The 27,277-nt window shown below is 39.3% G+C and overlaps 1 protein-coding gene and 1 long non-coding RNA gene across 2 annotated transcripts; both read right to left on the bottom strand.

The window, feature by feature from the left end:
• Positions 1–535: 535 nt before the first annotated feature.
• On the bottom strand, positions 536–3,270 carry LOC118405262. Its single transcript, XM_035804658.1, has 2 exons — positions 2,694–3,270; positions 536–2,258 (listed from the first exon to the last, which is right to left on the bottom strand). Exons 1-2 carry the CDS (start codon positions 3,178–3,180, stop codon positions 1,123–1,125), a joined length of 1,623 nt encoding a protein of 540 aa, XP_035660551.1. The 5' UTR covers positions 3,181–3,270; the 3' UTR covers positions 536–1,122.
• A 4,408-nt stretch (positions 3,271–7,678) lies between these two features.
• Positions 7,679–12,987, bottom strand: LOC118405918. Its single transcript, XR_004829959.1, has 2 exons — positions 12,853–12,987; positions 7,679–11,617 (listed from the first exon to the last, which is right to left on the bottom strand). It is a non-coding gene; the product is annotated as an uncharacterized LOC118405918 (long non-coding RNA).
• Positions 12,988–27,277: the final 14,290 nt, after the last annotated feature.

The following is a 27,277-nucleotide window of genomic DNA, read 5'->3' as shown; positions in this document are numbered from 1 at the left end:
GTTCCTGGTGATGAATACCATCCAAGCACAGGTGAACAGACCTCTGCAAGGCGCTGAACACTATCTACACATAGGTAAACAGTTCTGTTTCTGGTGCTGAACACCATCCACATACAAATAAACACACCTGTTCCTGGTGCTAAACGCCGTCCACACACAAATAAACAGCCCTGTCCCTGGTGCTGAACACCATCCACACACAAATAAACACACCTGTTCCTGGTGCTAAATACCATCCAAGCACAGGTGAACAGACCTCTGCAAGGCGCTGAACACTATCTACACATAGGTAAACAGTTCTGTTTCTGGTGCTGAACACCATCCACACTCAGTAAATCTATCTCTATTGCTTTAACTCCATAAACACACCCACACATGTACTGAACACTAGGCGCAGATTACTATATACTGCTCCCAGAAAAATAAGTCAGTCTAAGGAGGCAGGAAATGCTCCCACATAAAATGGTAGTAATGCTTAACGTTTATTACATACATACAGATAGACTTCAGTACAGTGTTTTTAATTTAATAGGATTTTCACCAAGTGTTTTCAATGTTAGAACGAGTGATAGGAGGGGACACTTATAGCATGATGTGGAATATCAAAATCTTTCAAAGTAAGACAATTTGTAAATGGTACCTGAATAAAATTACAGTCTGTTGAAATGGTAAATGTATTAGTTTTAAAGAACTTGAGAGTGATGAAAACTTGTCCTTACGTTTAGTTCTGAAAGTCCAACATGAGCTTCTAGACTTTTACATTTGCTGGTATCAAAAGGAGAACGCAAAGTTCGAAATTTGGTTCACCTTTCATGTAGCTAACGAGACGTCCAATGGACACCTTAGCGAGAAAGGTCTTAAAGACACATGAGACGTGTCTGCGACCAGCTATGACCTGAGGGAGTTGGCATTTTCGAGCAGGTCCGCGAGTGGGCTCACTTCTATAAGAGCTGATCCTGTGGCCTGAAGACATCTTCATTGTTGTGTTCTCCTGACGGGGAGATTGACTGGTCGGTGGAAGAGCCAACCCTCGTCCCTGTGCAGACCCACTGTGTGTCCTACTCGTTTTCTTTGGACACTGTCATAGCGTCCACTCCCTCACGTAGACACCACCATCCTCCTTCATCGGACCTCACCTTCCTTCAACAAGTATACTTCACCATCCTTCATCACGTACATCTCATCTTTGTCCAGCACGTAAACCTCCCCTTCCTCCATCATGAAATCGTCACTGTCCTCTGGCATGGCGACCTCACCATTCTCCAGCGCATCAACCTCACCATCATTCAGCACGTTGACCTCACCATTCTCCAGCACGTTGACCTCACCATCCTCCAGCATGTTGGCCTCACCATCCTCCAGTACGTTGACCTCACCATCCTCCAGCACGTTGGCCTCACCATCCTCCAGCATATTGATGTCATCATCCTCCAGCACGTCAACCTCATCATCCTCAAGCACGTTGACCTCACCATCCTCCAGCACGTTGACCTCACCATCCTTTAGTACGTCTAACTCGTCATCATCCAGCACGTTGACCTCACTAACCTCCAGCACGTCGACAACCTCCAGTGCGCCGACCTCACCATCCTCCAACACGACGGCCTCACCATCCTCCAACACGACGGCCTCACCATCCTCCAACACGACGGCCTCACCATCCTCCAACACGACGGCCTCACCATCCTCCAACACGACGGCCTCACCATCCTCCAACACGACGGCCTCACCATCCTCCAACACGACGGCCTCACCATCCTCCAACACGACGGCCTCACCATCCTCCAACACGACGGCCTCACCATCCTCCAACACGACGGCCTCACCATCCTCCAACACGACGGCCTCACCATCCTCCAACACGACGGCCTCACCATCCTCCAACACGACGGCCTCACCATCCTCCAACACGACGGCCTCACCATCCTCCAACACGACGGCCTCACCATCCTCCAACACGACGGCCTCACCATCCTCCAACACGACGGCCTCACCATCCTCCAACACGACGGCCTCACCATCCTCCAACACGACGGCCTCACCATCCTCCAACACGACGGCCTCATCATCCTCCAACACGACGGCCTCACCATCCTCCAACACGACGGCCTCATCATCCTCCAACACTACGGCCTCATCATCCTCCAACACGACGGCCTCATCATCCTCCAACACGACGGCCTCATCATCTTGTAGCTCTGCCAAAGTCTTCGGCTGCTCTTGCACGGCTGGCTCATCAGTATTCTCAGTGGGAATAACTGGATGTGAAAAGAATGAAGTAGATTTGCTGTATCATCTTATATAATTTACATTGTGGCAACTTGTGCTACTGACAACAGATCTGTTATCTTCATCTGATCAAGAAGTCATGTTCATAATATTTATGATGCTAGATAATCCCAAGGCCAATGAACTATAACTACCTCATCTATGCTTAGTAAAAACTAAAACGATGTACCAAGTTCACTGATTTCCAATCTTTCATGCACGAATACACACACACACACGAACACACACAAACGAACACACACACAGGCATACAGACACACACACACACACGAACACACACACACGCGAACACACACACACACACACGAACACACACACACACATACACTAACAAACACACGTACATGCAAATACTACAAAATACATTTATAACCCTCTTGGCGAAGGTAACAAACGCATTTTACCTTTGTTCAATGTGTCAGTTTTCATTCCCGGACCGTCGACAGAAACCGACACCTGTAAGAACGCCTTGTTCTTCTTACGCCCGCCTTTCTGAGTAGTTTCCAAGCCGTACCACTGTTTGTTGGGTAGACCTTCCACTGACTCAAGTCCGGCTGCGACAGAGATGCAGAGCTCACCGATGGTTTTGTCCTTGCACCGTTTCACCTTTCGCAGTTTCAGAACCAGTTCCTCTGTTGGTGACCATGACATGAACTCAGTAGAATGCTCCCAGATCAGTGCATCTGAGTTTTTCTTGTTAGATAGCACCTTTTTCTTGCCGTGGCGTATTGTAACCAGATACTTGCCCTGACTCTGGCGACCAACTTTGCCCTCGTGTACCGTAACGTTCAGTTTTGTCTCGCCGCTCTGTCTCTTACCTCCAGGCCTGAGCAGTGACACCGCGTGTACCACAGTAAGATACGCTGAAACTCCCTTGTCTATGATGCCCATTTTACTGAGCAAAGATTGCAAATCCAGATTTAGACAAGAAAGCACATGATAGATACGTGTTTGTATCCTCAACAATATCCCTGCGTTATTCTACACTGAGACTGAATGCTATTCTAGAACACTGCATAACAAACAAATAACGTTTTATCAATTCATTGTCCTTGTAAGTCGAAGATACAATGTTCTAGAACACGCTTATGTCGTTCAAAACATTTTTCCAATTTTCTTAACTTTGTTACCCATAGCAGAAAGCTGGTGGACCGCTGGTACGAGGCATTTGGTATGTTTAAAAAACAAGCTTACATCATCATCACAATCATCACTATCATCCAACAATTATCAAATAATTATCAATGTAACAGTTGTTTAGTTGCAGTAACACTATGTCGTCCACTTAGTATTGCACACTTTGATCCACTTTTTGTTGGATGATAGCAAGCATTGGGCGTTCATAAAACTTTCCAGACACATTTCCTTTGACTCGAATTCCTATGTTCTAAAAGTAAGCAAAACAAACGCAAAACAAAGTGTCCATCTTTCAAACTTTCAATGTGTTCTGGATGAGTTCATTCTGTGTTTGTATTTCAGACGTACTATCTTAGCACAAACAAGGCGGTATGGATATATCGGCACCACCGCATATCACATCTGCACAAATTTGAAAATGTTTTTGACTATGTTGTTGAGATTAGTAAAAGTTGTGTTTACCTTTTGCAAAAAGAATGCCATCAACTTCCGAATACATTTTGTCACAGATTACGGAATCTTTTATGTTATCAATCTTTTTACAAGCGAACTTTATCTGGTTCAGATGTGGTATTGTTGTCTGCACGTTTCATGGATAAAGAGTGACCTCTATATGTTGATGGTAGTACTGCAACAATAGTGTACCTGACGTGGCATGTTTACAGACATCCTGTCGTCTATATATTTTGTGCAATTTTTTCAACAATGTCTTGGTATTTCAAAATAACTAGCAAATCCTTTTAAACTACAAGGAATGTCCCCATAAGATAAATTCCAACGTAAAGAACAATCGAAAGAAAGCTAGCGTTTAATTCGTCGTGTAATTGTCTCCAATGTAACTCCCTCATTAGTGCGTTTATGTTGGTTTTAGTTATAGTGTGCTTCATAATGATTGTTATGCTTTATCATCACCTTTTATCACTACATGGGTTGGGTCCCAGTCGGCGTGGCAGTGGGGACCCCTAGCTGCTGAGGTAATTATTGCGTGAACGGACAAATCTGCTACAGTACTAATATAGGTTAATAGGGGACGCTTTTGATCTATGTAACAAAACATGTCTTTAAACCTCAGTGTATTGATGACCATTTCTCGGTAGTTTTCTGCTTCAAGGCGGCTTTATTATTTGGTCTTTATTGCCATGTTTAATTCGATGTGTACAAATGTACTCGGACTCGCCAACAAATAAAGTACACAACTTAAATGTCGGAGCATATGTACAAACCCTTCACGAATAAATGTCAACCAAATTCTAAAACATTATGATACTTTAAGAGCGACACCCAGTAACAAAAGAAGAAAAATCATGGACAGTTGAGCCGCGACCTGAGGTGTGCAGGTCAACTTTAGATTTCCACTTCTTTCTAGTTTAAACACGAAAGAATTCCCCATCTTACTTTTTTTAAAGAATGTATTTTCAGATTCCTTTGCATGAAGAACACGGACCACACACCTCTCATCCCTGTTTTCCTCACACCTTACACCTTTTCAAAAGGAAGTTAAGGGAAAAGCAAAGATCGCAATAATGTAAAATGTCGTCAATGTTAATATATAAAAGCGTTCAAATACCAAAGTTAATGTGACATTTCTGAGAGAGGCGAAAATCTTATTCATCACGCCTGGTATGTACACTCAAAATCTTTTCTCATCTGAAATGATAATATTGCTCCTTAGTCCTGTAGTTTAAACTTGCGAAAGAACCAATACTATGTTGATCTACAAAGAAAATTCTCATGTGTGGGATAATCTGATTATCCGACGTAATGAAGTGTGATGAAATGGGCAAACAAAGTAAAACGTGCATTTATTAACATACATTTTGTTACGTCCCTTCTGCCATTACCAAGTTGACATTCATTTTCCCTATAAACCTATTCACATACCAAATATTATTACCATCCAGTAGCATAAACATACAAGCAAACAAACAAACAAACAAACGGCAGAAACCCATTCATTAGCGATGATGATTGTTGCACTCAGGATACGATTCGGGGCTTCCCATTGTTGTTCTATGACGTCACAAAGAACGTCGAACAAGACGACCAATTTTGCTTTGCGCCGTTCGAACGATGTCGCTCCGAAGCCACGTTCGATTCAACGTGTAAACACGGGTACAAATAACAGGAGAGTCATCTTCAGTTCCAGGCAGAGTTTGTACGAGAATATTCCCATCTTTAACATTACATGAGGATGAAGAAGAGTATTCTGATCTTCAGTAGCAGGTGTGTTTCGTGTGGAGGAAAATGTACATCTCCATTTGTTGAGTCGAGTCGCATTTCCAGCCAGGTAGGAACTGTTAGAACGTAACTGCTTTTCGTTTGATGGATGTCTCTTCTTTATAGATCTGTGGGTTTTCCAGTGCCCTTTAGTTGTACACTGCTGCGTGGTTTTCCATGTATTTGTACAGTATGAATCTATAGGTATTTACATTTAGTGAGGTCAACTTTCTTAGGGTTCTAACTCATGTTTTTACTTCATGTTTTTTGTTAACAACGTGTGAGCGGGTAATCAGGCAGAGGTCAAAAGGGTCAAGACTAAGACAAGAGACCCCGGATGTTTAGTCCAAGTTGAGTACAGACAAGTTTAGACACACCGTTAGTTAGAGCGTGCACGCTTAGTTAGAGTAGATTTCATGTAGTTGAGTTACGTTGAGTTGACGGAAAACTAATGACTATAATCCTAGCCTATGACATTCACCTCAAAAATTACAAAATAAGGCATCACATCTTTAAAAAAAGTTTTATTGTTCTATTATTTCTATACCCTGTACGACATTAAATATGTACTCATAATAGACGTTTGGTTGACTGCAGGTAAAGGAAATTTGGCATGTATTATGAAAGAAGTACCTGTAGAGCATCGAACAATGGTAAGAAAACAATGGCATTTAGTCCATGGGCCAGCACCCGAAATTTCACATATCGGTACCCTCCGGGGTGGCAAATTCTCCTTGTTATTTTTGAATAGTAGAAGGCCTGTGGCATATAATTTGACGTGATAGCCATTCTGGTATGGTAGCTTTCTACCGGCTATCAGCCTTCAAACCTATCACCACCTAAATGATCTGGAAATTTCTTGTCTTAAACAAGGGGGAGGGACAAAAATTTAAACATCAATATTTTTCAGTGAAAATTCATAGGCTAGTAGAGCCTGTTGAGAGGATCATAAAAATATCAATAGATTTTTGGTTTTGTGATTCACACACAAAATTATGACCGCCTAAAATCATATTTTTTGGTGAAAAATATATACTTTATTTTCCAATATCGTTCATTTATTCACATTACCTATGGGGCCTTGCCTGATGAGTTAGACTTACCGTCCGAATCATTATCAAACATTTTGACAATGTCTTTTGTTAATTTATGGGACGGGGAACTAGACCCAGACATGTCTGATCACAATTCACACCAATTTTTTTCTCGCCACTTCTAATTTAGGAAAAACGAATGCCTGGAAAGTAATGACTCCAATGATTTGAAATTTGGAGGATATTGATAAAAGACTTCATACTATGAAGTTGTGCCTGAAGGGAGATGGTTGGGACATGTTCGGCGCTAAAAGATAGGCTTGGTCAGACTGCTCCCGACCCTAGCCGACCTGTGTCGGCTAAGGGTCGGCTGGTGTTCGGGAGCTTAATTATGCTATGTGTAACCTAGGCATAACGTTAGCAAACGAATCGCCGGCGTAGTATTCCGATCTGTGTTATGTGTGGAGAAGAAGAGGAGTATTCCGATCTTGAATAGCAGCTGTGTTATGTTTGTAGAAAAAGAGGAGTATTCAAATCTTCAATAGCAGATGTGTCATGTGTGTAGAAAAAGAGGAGTATTCCGATCTTGAATAGCAGCTGTGTTGTGTGTGGAGAAGAAGAGGAGTATTCCGATCTTCAAAAGCAGCTGTGTTATGTATGGAGAAGAAGAGGAGTATTCGAATCTTCGATAGTAGCTGTGTTATGTGGAGAAGAAAAGGAGTATTCCGATCTTCAATTAAGCAGATGTGTTATGTGCGGAGAAGAAGAGGAGTATTCCGATCTTCAATTAAGCAGATGTGTTATGTGTGGAGAAGAAGAGTATTCCGATCTTAAATATGAGCTGTTATGTGCGGAGAAGAAGAGGAGTATTCCGATCTTCAATAGCAGCTGTGTTAGGTGTGAAGAAGAAGAGGAGTATTCCGATCTTCAATAGCAGATGTGTTATGTGTGGAGAAGAAGACGAGTATTCCGATCTTCAATAGCAGCTGTGTTATGTGTGGAGAAGAAGAGGATTATTCCGATCTTTAAAAGCAGCGGTTATGTGTGGAGAAGAAGAGGAGTATTCGAATCTTCGATAGTAGCTGTGTTATGTGTGGGAAAGAAGAGGAGTATTCCGATCTTCATTAGCAGCTGTGTTATATGTGGAGAAGAAGAGGAGTATTCAGATCTTCAATAGCAGCTGTGTTATGTGTGAAGAAGAGGAGGAGTATTTCGATCTTAAATAGCAGCTGTGTTATGTGTGGAGAAGAAGGGGAGTATTCCGATCATTAAAAACAGCTGTGTTATGTGTGGAGAAGAAAAGGAGTATTCCGATCTTCAATTAAGCAGATGTGTTATGTGTGGAGAAGAAGATGAGTATTCCGATCTTCAATTAAGCAGATGTGTTATGTGTGGAGAAGAAGAGTATTCCGATCTTAAATATGAGCTGTTATGTGCGGAGAAGAAGAGGAGTATTCCGATCTTCAATAGCAGCTGTGTTAGGTGTGAAGAAGAAGAGGAGTATTCCGATCTTCAATAGCAGCTGTGTTATGTGTGGAGAAGAAGAGGAGTATCCCGATCTTCAATAGCAGCTGTGTTATGTGTGGAGAAGAAGGGGAGTATTCCGATCATTAAAAACAGCTGTGTTATGTGTGGAGAAGAAAAGGAGTATTCCGATCTTCAATTAAACAGATGTGTTATGTGTGGAGAAGAAGAGGAGTATTCCGATCTTCAATTCAACAGATGTGTTATGTGTGGAGAAGAAGAGGAGTATTCCGATCTTCAATTCAACAGATGTGTTATGTGTGGAGAAGAAGAGGAGTATTCCGATCTTCAATTAAGCAGATGTGTTATGTGTGGAGAAGAAAAGTATTCCGATCTTAAATATGAACTGTTGTTATGTGCGGAGAAGAAGAGGAGTATTCCGATCTTCAATAGCAGCTGTGTTAGGTGTGAAGAAGAAGAGGAGTATTCCGATCTTCAGTAACAGCCGTGTTACGTGTGGAGAAGAAGTGGAGTATTCCGATCTTCAATAGCAGCTGTGTTATGTGTGGAGAAGAAGAGGAGTATTCCGATCTTCAATATTAGCTCTGTTATGTGTGGAGAAGAAGAGGAGTATTCCGATCTTCAATAGCAGCTGTGTTATGTGTGGAGAAGAAGAGGATTATTCCGATCTTTAAAAGCAGCAGTTATGTGTGGAGAAGAAGAGGAGTATTCCGATCTTCTATAGCATCTGTGTTATGTGTGGGAAAGAAGAGGAGTATTCCGATCTTCATTAGCAGCTGTGTTATGTGTGGAGAAGAAAGGGAGTATTCAGATCTTCAATAGCAGCTGTGTTATGTGTGCAGAAGAAGGGGAGTATTCAGATCTTCAATAGCAGCTGTGTTATGTGTGGAGAAGAAGAGGAGTATTCCGATCTTCAAAAGCAGATGTGTTATGTGGGGAGAAGAAGGGGAGTATTCAGATCTTCAATAGCAGCTGTGTTATGTGTGGAGAAGAAGGGGAGTATTCCGATCTTTAAAAACAGCTGTGTTTTGTGTGGAGAAGAAAAGGAGTATTCCGATCTTAAATAGCAGCTGTGTTATGTGCGAAGAAGAAGAGGAGTATTTCGATCTTCAATAGCAGTGTTATGTGTGGAGAAGAAATGGAGCATTCTAATCTTCAATATCAGCTGTGTTATGTGTGGAGAAGAAGAGGAGTATTCCGATCTTCAATAGCAGCTGTGTTATGCTTGGAGAAAAAGAGGAGTATTCCGATCTTCAATAGCAGATGTGTTATGTGTGAAAAAGAAGAGAAGTATTCCAATCTTCAATTGCAGCTATGTAATGTGTGGAGAAGAAGAGGAGCATTCCGATTTTCAATATCCGGGGATGATTCGATTTGAAGATTTGACAGGAGAAAGAAACATTACGAATACAATATATTTTACCATACCTATGGTATGGCTGAAATATAATTACGTATTCAATATATTTCACCATACCTATGGTAGGTCTGAAATATAATCAAAAAGACTTTAGATAACAATCGTGATATGTAGAAACAAGAGGCTATTCTAGCGATGATATGTACAGCTAAGAGCTACAATCTAAACATTTGGGGTTTGACTCCTTTTCTGGAAGTAAAACAATAAAATGGATACAACATTATGTTTTACCTCAAAGTCTCTGAGGAAGTAGTTTTGTTGTCTGCAGCCATGTTTTTCAGATCATGTGACTGAAATGTCCCGCACATATTGGTATCATCTTAAATTGAAGTACCAGTGCACTTGACATAAAAATCATTACAAAGTTTCCTATAAATATCAGCGTAATTAATCATACCATATTACTACGAAAACAGCAACCATTAGCATCGCCTGCTTTAGTTACAGAAATAAACAACAGATAGCACTGTGTAAAAACATGGCCCCGAACATGGGTAAGATTCAGAGGAATAAATTCTTAGAATCCCCTGTCTAGTATATCTTCTACTTTAAAAGTTTAAAATCTCAAGTTTTTGTCTACTCTTCCAGAAATAAAGGTACAATACTAAGAAAAGTTTATTAATATATTACTTGACGCAGTACTTTTTCAAATGTTCTGTACTTTACTTGATAGTTTTCGACAAAACGTTTGAAACTAAGTCCAAATAACAAAGAAAGCCGAATTGAGGATAAAACACTTAGAAAGATGACTACTTCAATTCAAATAGTTCACAACATCCTCCGTTTGGATTTCATTGTAGATATTTTTCAGATCCTAGACTGTCTCGCTCTGTACCTTTTTATAGTTATAGACCAATATTACTAATGGTTTAGAAACAAACGAATTTAAGACATCCTTACATTGCCATTTGTACATTTCTGCCATGATAGTTTGCCCAGTATTTAGCTCCTGTTCAGCTTGAATTTGTCTTTTGAATAAAGTTCAGAATCCCATTTGGTGTGAGAGTATAAGAAGTATTTCTTAGGCTTACGTTGTTTTCAATTGACTTCTTGAAATATGTATAATTTCCAATCGCGATGCCTTCTCGCTATATCAGAGAGCAGTCTAGCTTGGACTTGGTCGCTCAGTAATAAAAGAACAATGTTCCTATGTTAGTTGGTTCAGTGCATTTGATTATGAAGTTCACTTTAAAAGAATGCAAAATTGCCTTGCAATCAGTTGCACCCTCTTATTAAATATATATATTACCCAACTCCTTGAATATCTTCTATCCTACCCATGTTCTCCGACTTATTGTTTCCACAGTCACTGGTAATTTTTCTTTCATAACGCCAATGTCACTTATGAACTATAACTAACATTATTTAACAGTCAACTCCGCCAACTTCTAACTCTCTTCCATAGCGAATTGAAAATCTAAATTGCACAACCATGCATTAATGCACATTTCGGATTTGCCTCATAAAAAACTGTCCCTGGAACACTCCCTCCCACATTTCAGTCGTCAACGTAAACTTGGACTATCCAAAACATACCTTATCCATAAAAGACTGTGTGACCCTAAATTTTCGGTCAAACTCCGTTGACCTTGTACACAGAATGACCCTCTCTATCTCCAGCAGTGAAGTCAGGAACCCACAGAGCCCACAGGCCCACACTCAAAAGAGACGGGGGGCGACATAGACTTTCTGATACTTATGACCCCCTCCTTCAAAAGTGGCGTGTTCCTGACGTCACTGCAGGAGATAGAGATGGTCATTCTGTAAACAAGGTCGACGGAGTTTGACCGAAAAATTTAAGGTAAGTCCCTATATTGATTTCAGTGTTGGAAAGAAAGTTCAGCAATTTCTATATGAGCCAGTATGTTTTACCGGGCTTCTTTTGTCTCGTTTATGCAAAAGATCGTTGACAAATAAACCCGTGCTTTGTTTCACACATACGATCATTCCACATGGGATAACCAGTAGGACCACACCAGTAGTGCACACACCAATGATGAAACCCGCGGTTATCTGGCTGTCCTGGGTTCCATCCCTGTTAAAACATTAAGGAAACAGTTTAGTATCAAAATAGTCCATTTACTGTAATATTTTCTCCATATTAGAATATTTCTAAGCAGTACATTCCATAAATTATGCAGCGAAACAAATTGGCCAGAGAGGAATTGGTCTATTGTAAAATTAATAATAACTTATGATATGAGTGTAAGTTGAAATATACACAAACTTCAACATAGAAACAATTTCATGTACTAAACCCTATATAGACCGGGGGGGTTGCTAAAAGTGCCTGCTCCAACTTTGATGTCGTATAACTGCCGAAGGACGCACGCTAGGACTATAAAACTTCGCGACTTTTCCTAAAATATTGTTCGCAACAATTCTGTGGAAAAAAAATTATTTTTTTTATTTTTCCTGTTGCCATGGCAACGGGTTTCTGACAGGCATACTTTACCAAATTTACTAATTTCAGTTTGAATTATGGGATTTCATGGTATTATTGCAAAACCAAACTTATTTATCTATATCATTTACATCCTGTGTAATTTTAAGGTTTATTTCTAATCAAATGTTAATAATTTATGCTAATTTGATGACGTCATGGGTCAAAATCCAAGATGGCGGATATAGACGTTTTCAACGATAAATACATGTTATTTTTACTCAAATACCGTCAAAATCTTTTTTTTTTACAAAACACAATCAGTTGAACCTTTTTAGTCCACTTCCATTGGGTTTTGGGGTTATATGTGGACAAAATCGTATTTTAGAAAATTCAAGCTTGTCGATCCGAGATGGCGGACAAATGACGTCATTTTCTGACGTCATATAGGCGTCAGTGTCGTCGTCAATGGCAACAAAACACTTGGCAGACTTTACACCAATGATACAACCTTTGTAGTCATCGTTTTGTTTAATACCTGTAAGTACAGCGGAAATTTCATATTTAGATGATTTTAGCCCAAAATATGACATTATGACGTCATAATTACGTCATATTACGTCATAACGATACAAAATTATAGAAAATATAAAACGTAACCCAAGCCGTTTGGAAATTACGAAGGGGGGGGGTCGAAGGAGCACCCCCACCCCCCTCCCCGTCCCAGGAATCCCAAAAAAGCCCGGTCTAGATAGGGTTAAAACAAAAACGAACTTAATATCAATTAAGAAAGAAAGACCTCAAAATCATATTTGTAATTTCATAAGCATCTGGTCTAGGTTTTTAGTTACAAAACACGCACTTAAGGCATGACACCATAAACTTACTTTGTAGTTGCTCAATCTAGACCCATCTTCCCATTTCCAGCGCCTCTCACGCAGACGAAAGCGCCACTTGTTCTTCAGGCCGATCCAATGTGTGCGGTTTTGGCCTTCCGTGCGAACAAGACTTCTCAACGCGAGGTCCAACTCTGCTGTTTTAGGCATGGCGAGTGTAGCTCCCTCCTTCTTGCAGACGCTCTTTGCGTTCCAGTAGGTCATTTTCCGGGAACTTAGCCTGACGCAGGTGCTGGTAAGGAGCTTGTATCCAGGTCGGCAGCTGTCGCTCATCGCAGCTGCAACAACATGTGTCTGAATATATCACACTTTTGTAAAGTTTGTAGTGTTTTATTGATATTCTGCATCATGAATTTAGACAGGTCTTACATTAATATCCCAATACCATGGAGAGGGGGTGGCATTAAAGTATAATGACGCCCATCGCATAACAATAAAATTCAAAGGATGGTCGGTAAGTAATTTTCACATTAATTGTGACTTCATTATGACGTCATTTATGTTATTTCATGTCTTAAAAACGGTCTTAAAGGGTATCTTTGTGAAGCCCAATGAATGGGACAACATTTTACAAACATGTTATTTAATGTTGATGTTTGCTCAGACTTCTGTTGTCAACAGCAACAGCTATGACAGCTATGATGTTCAAGTGACGTCATAAAACGACGTCATATACATAGCATAATACGTTATTAGCTGGGGTCAGCCACCTTGGATTATTGCATAGAGCAAAATCAATAAGAATTCAAAGTTTTATGTATGTGAAATTAAATCTAAAGTTTAGGCTGGCCGAAAAACTACAAACATTCGGATGGGGTATATTGTCGTCCATTGATTCAACAAAGAGTTTTTTTTATTGACAAGATATCTGTACGATGAACATGACTAACAGTTTGAAAATTAATATCGATAACACAAACTGGTAGACCAAAAACAGTACGTGAATTACCAGCCTTTCGATTGACAATTCACTAGGCATTGTATGTAACGTTGGTTGATTTAGACAATCTTTGATGACGATACGATGGACCAAAAAGTGTTCTGATTATTGTTTTGGTAACAGTAACACTAAAAGGACATTTAAACTGGATAAGGAACAGCCCTGTCCATTGCTAGATAAAAATAGCGTGCAGAATATATACGTGTCTTCTATGCATACGAAGCCAATACGGTGCAAAAGTGTCAAATATAAAAAAAAACAGCGCTCAATCAAAACAGTCTTCCTTACCTTTATTGTTCGTAGACGAGTCTTGCTTAGAAGCCTCAAGTTGCACGATGGTCGTAGGAAACTGTGATAATAAGTAAGCAATGTGTAATATCGATGTTTATGTTTGTTAATAGGAATGAAACACGACTTGAAATAACATTATGCAAGACATTTGAGTTTTTGAGTTAAAACTACCCTGACGTGATTGAAAGAAGTATCAACATAAATGTCTACATAAATACATAAATAACTTAGTAAATAAAAAAATAAAAAAGTAAATGAATAAACACACACACTCTCCCTCTCTCTCTCCCTCTCTCCCTCAAAAAGTTTCCTATGATATCAAACAAATCAGGATTGTAAACTCATGAAACGAGCACGGGGACCTGCTTGCATGAGTAAGACACACAAAAAAGGGCCCAGATTTCCCTGCTTCTGCTCCACACTATATCGTCTGCTTGTTATGGCCGTGGGCCGGTGACAACGATTCAAACAGTCCTTTGTAAGTTTTGGTATACAGAACATCCAGCCTTATTTCTAGTACATCTGAGTAGACTACTAGTATTCTATGATTTATGAGTTCATGGAACGAGCACCAGGCCTGCTTGCATACGGGGGGTCACAAAAATAACGTGCCGAAATTACCTAACTAAAGTTAAACACTCCATTCAGCTCATCTTCATCCGTTTTTATGAAAAATGAACGCCACTGTTAAAAATTTGAATTGAGAGGCCAGGGGTGAATATGAATTTGCAGAAACCTATGAGATTCGTCCGAATATCATGTGATACGCACGAATCACTATGTGACACACACGAAATCATACATAAATATATATACTTTTTACTTCCATACAAAAAATCATACATAATAAGCAAACCCAATATCTTCAAGTCGCAAAGAAGGATGCGGCTTTACTACTTCAAGACCTTACATGGGTTGGAAAGAATCAGAGTTAGTTGAACTCACCTTAGTCACAATCGGCAGTTCGGCAGACATATTTGCAGGTGTTGCCGTGAGATTATAACTGGCTACCCACTCAGGTACAGCAGCTGTAAATGTTTTGCTGCTTAGAAGCTGAGTAAAAGAAGATATTATCAATATTTATTTATTTGCAAATCCATGCCCGTAGGCTTATTGCAATGATACAGACAGTGAAAAGTAACAAGTGTCTATTCTAAATACACACACGTCAGCTATCTATGTACATGCTTCTACTTTCTTTACTGGGTGGTTTGACTTCTTCTTTGGAGGAAGTGGCTGATGAAAAGTCCCACTTCTTTAATGATTAGTGGGTTCTGTGTCAATAAACCAGAAAGGCCAACATTTGCGTTAGAGCAAATACAGCATATTTCAGCCATGTTCCTCCCCATGCAACAATAAACTGTTCCAAAAACACCAATGTGCGAAATTGGACCACTTCTGCTTGAAAAACGATTTTTTTCTAATCATACTTTAGCCAACAAATGAATCTAAAACATTTTCCGTGCAAGAATGGACTCTTCTAGCACACCCCATGTAAAAATGGAAAAATAGACCATTCCAGAAATACTCCCACTTAAAATATTATCTTTTGTATGGGCAACCCAGTCCAAAATTAAATTTTATAAAATTCCCCCGTGCATCGATGGACTCCAGATAAAACCAGGCTGACTGATTGCCAGCCGAATACTACTCACATACAATTCATTTGGTTTTAAAATTTGGATACAGGATGAAAAAAATGTACTTTTGTACGAAAGCACAAAAGATTGCCAAAAAAATTGCACAATTAAGCATTTTGTTGTGATTTATGCCAACAAATTTATTGAATCTGTATGGGCATATGATAGAGGCACATCTGTACCAAGTATAGTTCATTTGGTTGTAAGACAAGGGTACATGGGGCCAAATTATACAGTTTTTGGATTAAAAATGACCAAGAAAAATCAACAAATCCTTTTAAAGGCAGATAAGCAAACAAAACAAATAAAAGAATCCAAGTAGATCTATATTAGCCTTTTCTACCATTCTGCCAAATTTCAGGTCATTCGGTCCAGGAACGACGGAGATTTATCAATATCAAGAATTAAAAGGACACAGAAGAAGAAGAAAAGATGAAACATTACAAATACAATATATTTCACCATACCCGTGGTATGGCTAAAATATAGATATGAATGACATTGTTATCTATTATGTAATGTGAAAGCCATCTGCAACAAATTTGGAAAAGCCCGCAATTTTTCATGATGGTTTAAGGTCTCCAAAGATTTTCTCATTTATCCGACTGTAAATTTCGTACATTTTTAAAAGGCTAGCTATACCCTTAGTACATTACAAAGAAAAGAAAACAGAACAAAAAACAAACAAACTGTATTGAGCTTGGCATTGTTCTCCGTTGCGAGAGTGAGATAAACGCCCGCAGTGATTCCTGCAGCAACTAAGGCTGCCACTGCAGCAGCGATGATGATGCCACGGAACAGACGGGAACGGAGACAGGTGGAACAGATGATTGTTGGATCTGTGTGAGGTCAAAATTAATTCTAATACGAGTTGAGTTTTTAAAGTACATTACTGCATCTTATTTTGGTATCATACCGACTTGATTAGATATTTCTTCTATATTACTAGGTTCATTTGCTTAGAAACTTCTATGTTGACTTCCTTTTTTCTCAATCAATATCAATATACATTGCTGTATTCCTTTTGCATTTATCGGTATGAAAATGTGACCTTTGACAATGGTTGTTTCCGAGTATCAGTTCAGGTCAGCGGCCAAGCCCTGACACTGACAGCAGCTTATTGGGCGGAAACTATGGCAGACTAGGGTAACGTAAAGTGAAACAGTGGAGTTTAAGGAGTATCTATTGTCGATCTGACTTTCTGTAATGTTCCACTTCTTGCCTACGGGTAAGGGTTAGGGCATGGGTTTGGTTATACAGATCTCCAGCAGTGACGGATATGTCACCATTCTTCCTGGAGTCCTGGTGATTTGAAGGGAATCACCAATTCTAGACGGAAGGAATTCGCACGATCGCACACTGCACCATTGCACACATGCGGGGGTTCTTTAACGTGTGTGGGGTGTGGCTCTCCCAAAACGGGACCTCTATTTAACCTCCTATCCGAGGGACGGCCCTAGCCGAAGCTAGGTACTCATTTTTACCTGAGTAAAGTGAGGAAAGCAGTGTTAAGTGCCGCAATACCCCTTTTCCCATTAAAAGAAACACAGAGTACATGTGATATGTACCTTTGATGTTATTTTGTGGAACTGCACCAGACACGTAGGTTGGGTTCTTAAGCAAGCCCGAGTCGTCCGTCTGTACATTGTTTAATGATGCAGTTTCTTTCTCTTTATCAGCTCGTTGTCCACTGTCTTCGGTACCCTGCTGTTGGCTGTTACTCTCATCTCTGTTGACATAAATGCTGTCAGGGTCGTTATTGCTGTCATCAGCCTCTATGGTGCTCACTGTCTGCTGTTCTGTAGAACAAGTAGAAAAAATAGAGTACCCGAGTCAAAGACTTACATATGATATAAATGATAAATGATTTATGGGTTCCGGAGACGTTAAAAGTTTATCTATCAACGCACCAGTTTAAGTATGTAACACTGAAAAAATTATAAAGAATTGTACAAGGAATTCGGCTATATACAACACAAAAAAGTTTCAGTTACGTTTGCATTCGTAAAATTTTACATTGCCTTTAGCTTTGCAGTCGTAAAATACCACACACAAAAAAAAGAGTTTTACTATATCATGATGCCTTTACCCTCCAGTTACGCCATACCAACGCTACATGCTTTACAATCTTTTAATATCTTCCTTTAGTTAATATTGAATCAAGGCATTGCCCTAAACCAAAACGACAGATGAGCGGTAAATGGTATTATTTGGGTTCCCTGCCCTCTTCCCGGCTTTTTACATCATCTAACGTTGCAATGGGGTATTCTGAGACTTCTTGAGGGGAAACATAGATTAGAAGTCTGTATGTGGCATAGAAGCATCTCTGTTCAATCTGAATTTGATACTTTCTAAGGTTATGTAGCTCGTAGTTAAGGCATGGACGCACAGCGCTGCTTTATCTATTCATTGAAGGAAAAAAAAAACTTAACAGTTATTATGTATATACCTGCATGCCATAGTCACTCTACTAGGCAGTGCATATAAGTTACTATAAGTTACCGAATAAGTTACCGAATGCAAGGAACAACAGTGGGAGTAGAACATTTACTTACAGATCAGTCAAACTGTGGAATCTGCTACCCAGAGATTTCAAGATAGTCTCTGATACAAGATTGTTACAGAAGATGATAGACAATTTCTACGGAACATGATTTTATTGTATATAACCCTCTGACCCCACTTCTTGACTTTAGGTATATGTATTTGTATCTGTTTTGAGTGCATGATGTCTGTCCATCAACTTGTACAATGTATATACTGTGTTTTTTAATGAGCCTTGGAAGATTAGCTCAATGAGATAAAGGGTATCACAATAAACTCAACTCTACCTTTGTTGCTATCTTGTCGAAGGGCACCAGGCACATAGTTTTGGTAGTTTATCGAATCCGACTCGTCCTTCCGTCCATTGTTTGATGAGGCGTTGTCTTCTTCTGTATCATCTCGTTGCCTAACGTCTTTAGCAGCCTGCTGTAGACTGTTGATGTCATCTAATTCGGAATTATGGTACACGTGGCTGTCTGGGTCATTATCGCAGTCATCAGCCTCTATGGTCAGCCATCTTGGAATTGCCGGCAGGTCTTTGCAAGAAAATAAGTAAAAGAGTCAGAGATCAACATCAAGGTTAAAAACTAGGGCTGGGTACCGGTACAGAAACTTCAGGTCCAGGTTCAGAGGATCAGGTCCTGGTCCGGACCTGAACCTGGACCAAATTATCTGTGAATGTATCATACTCAAAACAATGGTCTGTTTCACTACAAAGGATTCTGTTTGGTGGAGCATCCGACGTCCATTGGCGTTTTACAATCCTATCTTCATGTAAACAACACTCGATGCCTCTGGTTTGGGCCAAATTTGACTGTTGAAACTTGGTTAAAATGACTATCAACTCAACTACTTAGCTCTTGTTATTTTCTTGGACATGTTAACCCTAAAACACGTGAACACCTATCGGTATTATCTGGTCAATTTCGAAACGGTCTAACATCCGGTCCAATGATTTTATTCAGGTCCGGTTTTCCTGGAAAGGTCCAAAAAGAAAAAAAAAACGGTTTTGTACCGTACACCGTACTGGTACCCCCTTCTTATAACTGTTAAGTGGTTACTATGCCAACGCAATACATATGCATAAGAGGGATGATCAATAAGTTCTCGACCTCACCCAGAACAAACAAACCAAAAAATAATAAGCACTTTTCAAATTTTGAGGCACAACGTCGTTCTATGAAGCCTTTATTAAATATCGTCCAAATTTCAAATCATTGCAGTTGTTACTTTCTGGTAACATCTTTTTGTAAGACCAAGAAGTAATCGGCGAGACAAAACGGACTAACTAAGATCAGACATGTGTAGGCGAGCTCCCCATGCCGCACATTCTCTGAAGACATGTTGTCAACATGTTTATAAGGATTACATTTGCATTTCAAAAAGATCTAAGTCTTAGAGTGGGTGTCTGGCTTTCAGCAGAGTACGTTGACCCGCACACCTCATGTCGCAGCTCAATTGCCCATGTTTTTTCTCCTCTCTTACTCACCATTACCGGGTGTCGCCCAAAGTAATGATCACAATTATTTGAATTTCGGTACACATTCATTAAAAACTTTACACTGAAATTTGAGTAGTGCACTTTTTTCAGGGTGAGGCGCCGAAAACGTATTGACCAACCCTCGCACATACATTATCAAAAACATAAATTACGCAAATTAGGTCTTTATTTTGCATAATATATATTTCAACTAATATTCTTCTCCTTCTCAGTTACAATTGTCACATGTCGCAATGGCCTTATAATGGAACTGAATGTGTTTACAAAATTTCTTAATCAATTATGCAAATAAGATTCCATTTTGCATAATAAATATGTCATTATATGAAGCATCACTTAAGCTATCTACATACCAAAAATCATAACAATCCGTTAACCCTCTCTTGAGTTATTCCCTTTTCAAGTATAACATTAAACCTGCCCTGCAGTTCCAAAACAAACCGCTAGGGGCCCATGCCTACATCACTAACTTTCGGCATCAAGAGCTGTGTACCACTCAAAAATCATAGCCGCAACATGTGCAGAACTCGAAATATCAAAGCAGGAAGTTCCGCTGCAGTACTGTAACAGGCAGCTAGGGGGCCCAAAATTTAATCGTTTTCATGCCTAATCAAGACCTACCGACATACTAAATATCAATACAATCCATTGCGGCGTTCTTGAGTTATGCTGGTTCCACACACATACATACATACATACATACATACAAACGCTACCCGTAACATAACCTTCTTGGCGAAGGTAATAATCTAACTAACACATATAAATGCCTGTTCATTAAACAACATTATACATGTATAAATACAATTATATATCATTGTTCAATATATTATTTCCTAGCAAGAACATTACTATAGGACTTCTTTGACATTATGTGAGATAAAGCAGCTCCGTTCGATCATGCTGGACAGGAACATGTGGAGACGATGGTGTCACGTCTCCGAGGATGAACTGACCTGAACTGAACTTGTTGTATTACGGTGAGCTGAGGAAGAAAAATACTACGCTAAAAAATACTACTAAAAGCACTTTCCTCATCACTATTTCTACATCAATACCAAAGGAATCCAAACAACAGAGCATACTTCTGTGTCCAGGTTGTTGTGCAGAACCAGTTGTGTACTCCGTGTTGTCAACCAAGCAGATGATATTCGTGCCTACAGCTACGGGAAATGTGCTCCCCGCTTCCGTGTCAGTTGGATGTTCACTATCGTTCTTTGGGGCGCCGATTTGCCTTAAGATGATGGTGTTATCACTTTCGATATGATGCTTGACTTGGGAATCAGAAGTATCGGTACTCTCATTGGTAGTCGTGAATTTTACAGTGTCGTCAACGCCTGTGAAAAACAGATCTGTTTTAGCATTTAGTCCCTTGTGCATTTATATCCACAAAGTAAAGGTGAAGTAGTGTGGAGTTTCTATGGTAAGGTACTACGCTTACTATTATGGGGCATGGCTTGTGCTTTAAAGGCAGTGGACAACAAACCGACACACGCTCCATAATGAGCTGATTTTATGATTTGAAAATGTCTTTGGATTGTTTTTTTTTTAATTCGAAAAAGGCTCCTAGAATCCAAGGTTTCAAAATGATCTGTTTCTTTCGGTAAATAGGCAAGTGTTTAAAAGACACAATTCTCTGCCAAAACTGAACTAGTGAAAACAAATTGAAAACTCCTGAATTGGGAAAAAAGCATTGCCTCATACTCACGGAGTTCTTGCGCTTTGATTATGTATTCTTTATTGTATCATTAATATCAGTATTGTATATTTCTGGATATACTAGTAGTTCAGTTTTATTGCTGATTTTGCATTTAGTGATTTAGTATGTGAAAGATCAACTTGAATATGTACTTATGCGCTTGAGTCCCCCCCTCCTAACTCTCCGAGCAGAGGTTAGCCTCCGGCTGTATTTTGAACGTTCTTTTAGTCGTTTTTATCGGACTTTCTATTTTGTATCATATTTTGTATATGTGTATTGTCAAAAACTAACTCAGGCCACAGTGAGATACAATGCAAAATAAAAAGCCCGATGAAAATTACTAAAAAACGTTAAAAACAATAACCGGAGCCTAACCTCTGCTTGAAGAGTACTCCCTTTAGCATTGTGAAAAATCTACATAAAACAATGTAAACAAACACACCTGTAGGTACATCTTGTGATGAAGATGTTACTGCATTATGCATAACTCCAGTATCTCTACTGTGAGCCTCCTGGCGTAGCTTATCTCCCTGTGAGCTCATGGTCTGTAGAGTAACAGAAGGGATCAGACTACTGGAGCCACCACGAGAACTCTTCGGTCACACAACTTGATATGTCTGGTTGAAATTTCGTCAACAAAAAGAAATGAATATAAACAGGTAATCTACAGCACTTAATCTTTAGATGTTGGGGACTTCAAAACGTGCACAGCAGTTATAACAAAAGTCAAACAGTTTGATATCAAAGTACAAACAAGTAGAGTAGGCCTTATACCGATATCAATCATGTGGTTTCTGATGATAAATTCACGAGTTTAAGAAATACCCAATAGTATATTCTTATCTTATTATTGTCCGATGTTTAGAAATTGTAGTATGCGAAGCGACATCAAGCTGCCTTCCATTTTTAAAATAATCAATCTGATAATGTCATAAGCAGTCTGTAAGTACGTGGGGTATTGTTTGCTGCGTCTAGTTGTTGATCAGACCCATTGAATGTAAATGTATCAAATATGTCTACAGCCGTTATAAAATAAAGAAAATTACATTTCTTTGTGCTATTGAATTAACAGCAGCTTGATCAATCGTCATGAAAGATAAATCCATAACCCGACATTCGGTGATTAATTTGTAATCAAGCTACGTGTTGCGACTAGTTTTCAGACAAGTATGTCTGTGAACAATTGATAATAGGAAGTTTATTTGCAAGTTCGTGCCCGAGGGCTAATTGCAAGTACATGTACATGGTATACACATAGTGACAATGGACAGCCATAAATAATATTCTAATCTAATACTAGTGTTGGCTATTTCTAAACAGGTTTGGTTTGACTTCTTGAACAATGCACAAACATCGTTCAAGTAACCTCCCCCCCCCCCCCTATTTTAAGAGATTTCGTCAACGTTTAAAACCACTGCACGAAATGGCCTAGAATCCTGGTGAACACGTACTGCAGCAGCGATGATGATGCCACGGAACAGACGGGAACGGAGACAGGTGGAACAGATGATTGTTGGATCTGTGTGAGGTAGAAATTGATACTAATACGAGTTTTAAAAGTACAATTCTGTATCGTATATTTCTATGATACCGATGTGATTAAATCTTTCTTATGTATTTGATACTATGTTGATTTCCTCAGAAATTTCTATGTTGATTTGCATCGTTGCCATCAATATGATTTTTTAAGCTCTTGTTTTAATTTCATCGGTATGAAAATGAGACATTTGACAAGGTTTAAATTTTGTTTCCGAGTCAGCGGCCAAACCCTAAAACTGAGAGCAACTTATTGTGCGGGTTATGTAACGTTTTAAACGTTGACGATGGCTCCTACAATAGGGGGAAAGGTTACGTGAACCATGTTTGTTCATTAGTAGGTCTGGAAACTAGTCGCAACACGTAGCTTGAGTACAAATTAATCACCGAATGTCGGGTTATTGATTCATATTCCTATAAATATTTCATGACGAATTATTGCTGCTGTTGATTCAATTGCGCAAAGAAATGTAATTTTCTTTTTCTTCTAACGCCTTTAGACATATTTCATGCATTTGCATTCAATGGGCCTGATCAAACGAACTAGACACAGCAAACAATACCTCATGTACTTACAAACTGCTTATGACATTATCAGATTTATTATTTAGACAATGGAAGGCACATTTATGTCGCTTGACATACCACAATTTCTTAACATCGGACAAATATAAGATAAGTACATGTTACTTTTAGATATTTCTTGAAACTCGTGTATTACTCATCAGACATCACATGATTAATATTGGTATAAGGTATTGTTTATACTTTGATATCAAAATGTTTGTCTTTTGTTATAACTGTAGTGCAGTTTTTTAAGTCTCAAACATCTAAAGATTACGTTCTGTAGATTACCTGTTTATAATCATTTCTTTTTGTTGACGAGACTTCAGCCAGACATATCAAGTTGTGTGACCGAAGAGTTCTCGTGGTGGCTCCAGTAATCTGGTCCTTTCTGTTACTCTACAGACCATGAGCACGCAGGGAGATAAGCTACGCCAGGAGACTCATAGTAGAGATACTGGAGTTATGCATAATGCAGTAACATCTTCATCACAAGATGTACCTACAGGTGTGCTTGTTTACATTGCTTTATGTAGATTGTTCATTATGCTGAAGGGAGTACTCTTCGAGCTCCGGTTGTTGTTGTTTTTTTTAGTCATTTTAATCGGGCTTTCTCTTTTGCATTGTATCTTGCTGTGTCCGGCCTGTGTTAGGTTTTGACAACACACATATACAAGATATAATACAAAATGGAAAGCCCGATAAATATGACTAAAACAACGTCAAAAAACAGCTTGAGCCTAACCACTGATTGTAGAATAAAAGTGAGGGCAACACAGGCGCATAAGCACATTTTCAAGTTGAGCTTTCACATACTAAATCATAAAATTCAACCTCAGCAATAAAGCACAACTATATCCAGAATAACACAATACTAATAATTTAAATAATACAATAAAGAATATATAATGGAAGTGCAAGAACTCAGTTAGTCTTGAGGCAATGTCTTATTCAAATTCACGAATTTTCAATTTTTTTGAAGCGAATTAGGTCTTTTAAACATTTACCTATTTACCGTAGGAACCTATATTCGATGTTTTTGACAGCAAGGCACTTGGGGATATCATGTCAACGAACGGTTGTTTTAAACTGGAATATTTTGAAAATATTGCAATTTAAAACCACCGCCCATCCTTAGAATTTTCCTAAATGCCTGTTTTAAATAAGACGGATATAGGTTACTGTAAATGTATTTAAGTTCGCGGTATCGGGAAAAAGAACTTTTTAAGTTCGCGGTAGCACCATTTACGTCTGTTGTTGTGATGGAAAAAAAATCGCGGTGAAGCAAACCGCGAACATTAAACCACCGCGAAAGTTTCTGCATTTACAGTACTCCATGGATAATCGTGAACTAGCGTTAAATGAACAAGAAATAAAATACTAAAATCGATTCGTTTTTCACAGTCATGGACGACACTGTAGAATTCACGACTCCCGATGAGAGTACCGATACTCCTGATTCTCAAGTCAAGCATCATATCGAAAGAGATAACACCAACATCTTAAGACAGACCGGAACCCCAAAGAACGATAGTGAACATCCAACTGACACAAAAGCGGGGGGCACATTTCCCGTAGCTGTGGGCAGAAATATCATCGGGTTGTTTGACAACACGGAGTACACAACCGGTTCTGCACAACAACCTGGACACAGAAGTATGCTCTGTTGTTTGGATTCCTTCGGTATTGATGTAGAAATAGTGTGTAGTATTTTGAGCGTAGCATTTTTCTTCTTCTTCCTCACCATAATACAACGAGTTACTTGATGCTTTATCTAACATGTCAGAGAAGCCTTATTGTAATGTTCATGTTAGGAAATCGTTGTATACTTAACAGGCATTTGTTTCTGTTGTTCGAATTATTTTGATTATGTATAGCGACGGGAGATCAATAAGTTATCGGTGCCTCGCCTAGAAAAAGGTGCACAACTCAAATTTTAAATCATAGATGTAAAGTGTAAAGTATTTTTTTGAATGTGTAACAAAATTCAAATCATTGTGATCATTACTTTGGGCGACACGCAGTAATGGTAAGTAAGAGAGGAGAAAATAACATGGACAATTGAGCTGCGACATGAGGCGTGCGGGTCAACGTACTCTGCTGAAAGCCAGACACCCAATTCTTTCTTCTTAATAAATACAAATGTAATACTTATCAAACATGTTGACAACGTCTTCAAAGAATCTACGGCATCGGGAACTCGCCCACACATGTCTGATCTTACTTAGCCCTTTTTTCTCGCCGATTACCTTTGTTTTTTGGTCATAATTAAAAAAAAATGTTACCAGGAAAGCAATCACTGCAATGATTTGAAATTTGAACGATAATTGATAAAGGCTTCATACTACGAAGTTGTGCCTCAAATTTTGAGAAGTGCTAATTATTTCTGAGTGAGGCCAAAAACTTATTGATAATCCCTTTTATGGTATAGTAGTGCGTTGACAGAGTAACCACTTGACAGTTTCAACAGGGGGGGGGGGGTAACCGGTACCGGTGTGACAGCGATCTCGCCCCCCCGTGATCTCGCCCCCCCGGGGGCGAAATCACTAGCGATCTCGCCCCCCCGGGGCGAAATCACTAGCGATCTCGCCCTCCCCGGCTAGTGATCTCGCCCCCCTACCTCGCCCCCCTTTAGCGATTTCGCCCCCCCCCCAAAAAAACGGGTTTACATGACATTTTAGATGTTGACTGGTATAAATCACAAAATGCAGTTTCAGAATGATATAAGTACACGAGTTTGATACATAACTCCATTCATAGTATCAATATTAACGTAATTACATGGTAATAAGATAGTTGAACTTGTTTCAGACAAGGAGGGTTTGGTCCCTTGTATTCCCATTATTGCATTTACCTGAGTCTTGACATAAGATGTATTTCATTGTATTCACCTGTCCTCAAGCAACCTATATATCTCCAATATGAAGTCTCTACCATGAAGTGACCACAAAAGAACTATGTGATGTCTTTATTAATTATGCAAATATTAGGTATTAATTAGAATAACGCACATTTTGGTATTTGCACCTGGCCAAGGGATATATTCACCTCCAACATGACTGTTTTTTCTAGTATTTAGGAACTGATGCATTTACCCGTGTTTCTTAAGACTGGTACTTTACCAGTGTTTGCGTAGCATTTAGCAACAGCTATATCAACTTGCGCGTAGATAGTGTTTATAATGAGAAACTATTATTGTGTTTTTGTTAATGCTTTGGAATTGTTTCCAGCACAAGAAAGAAAACACTGTGACAATTTTTTTTATTGAAATACATGTAAAAGTACAAATAAACGGACAAGGACAAAGTGACGGTGGACTCAAGTTACATTCAACTTATATTAACGCCGCCACTTATACAAGGATTGTAAATAATAAATTAAACAGGACAATAATAAATAGATACGGTGACAAATTGAAAACATATAGCTGACGTATTCCGTACCATAGACGGTGTTGATTTATACGTTCGCAGTAGTGCTGTTTTTTGCCACCTCAGCTGCAAAAATTGTCTTTTTCATTTCAATGTCATGTTTGCACCGAACAATATAGTATCGACTTTCGAGGTATGACATCTTACGGTACGGTAATAAGGTACCATATAGGTACCAGGTAACACACCATATACGTTACTCCTCAGGTGCAGTATAGTACCAGGTAGTGCACCTGTAATATGTAGTAACCAGCTGCTCTTGGGGTGGGG

Source organism: Branchiostoma floridae, chromosome 18, assembly GCF_000003815.2.
Source record: "Branchiostoma floridae strain S238N-H82 chromosome 18, Bfl_VNyyK, whole genome shotgun sequence".
Lineage (NCBI taxonomy): Eukaryota > Metazoa > Chordata > Leptocardii > Amphioxiformes > Branchiostomatidae > Branchiostoma > Branchiostoma floridae.
The sequence above is the reverse complement of the archived record's forward strand: the minus strand, read 5'-3'. Positions and strand labels throughout refer to the sequence as shown.

Coding starts and splice junctions, on each gene's coding strand:
- LOC118405262 (XM_035804658.1), bottom strand. CDS start 3,180: ATGGGCATCATAGACAAGGGAGTTTCAGCGTATCTTACTGTGGTACAC. Junction 2,259..2,693: donor AACTGACACATTGAACAAAG/GTAAAATGCGTT, acceptor TTTCACATCCAG/TTATTCCCACTGAGAATACT.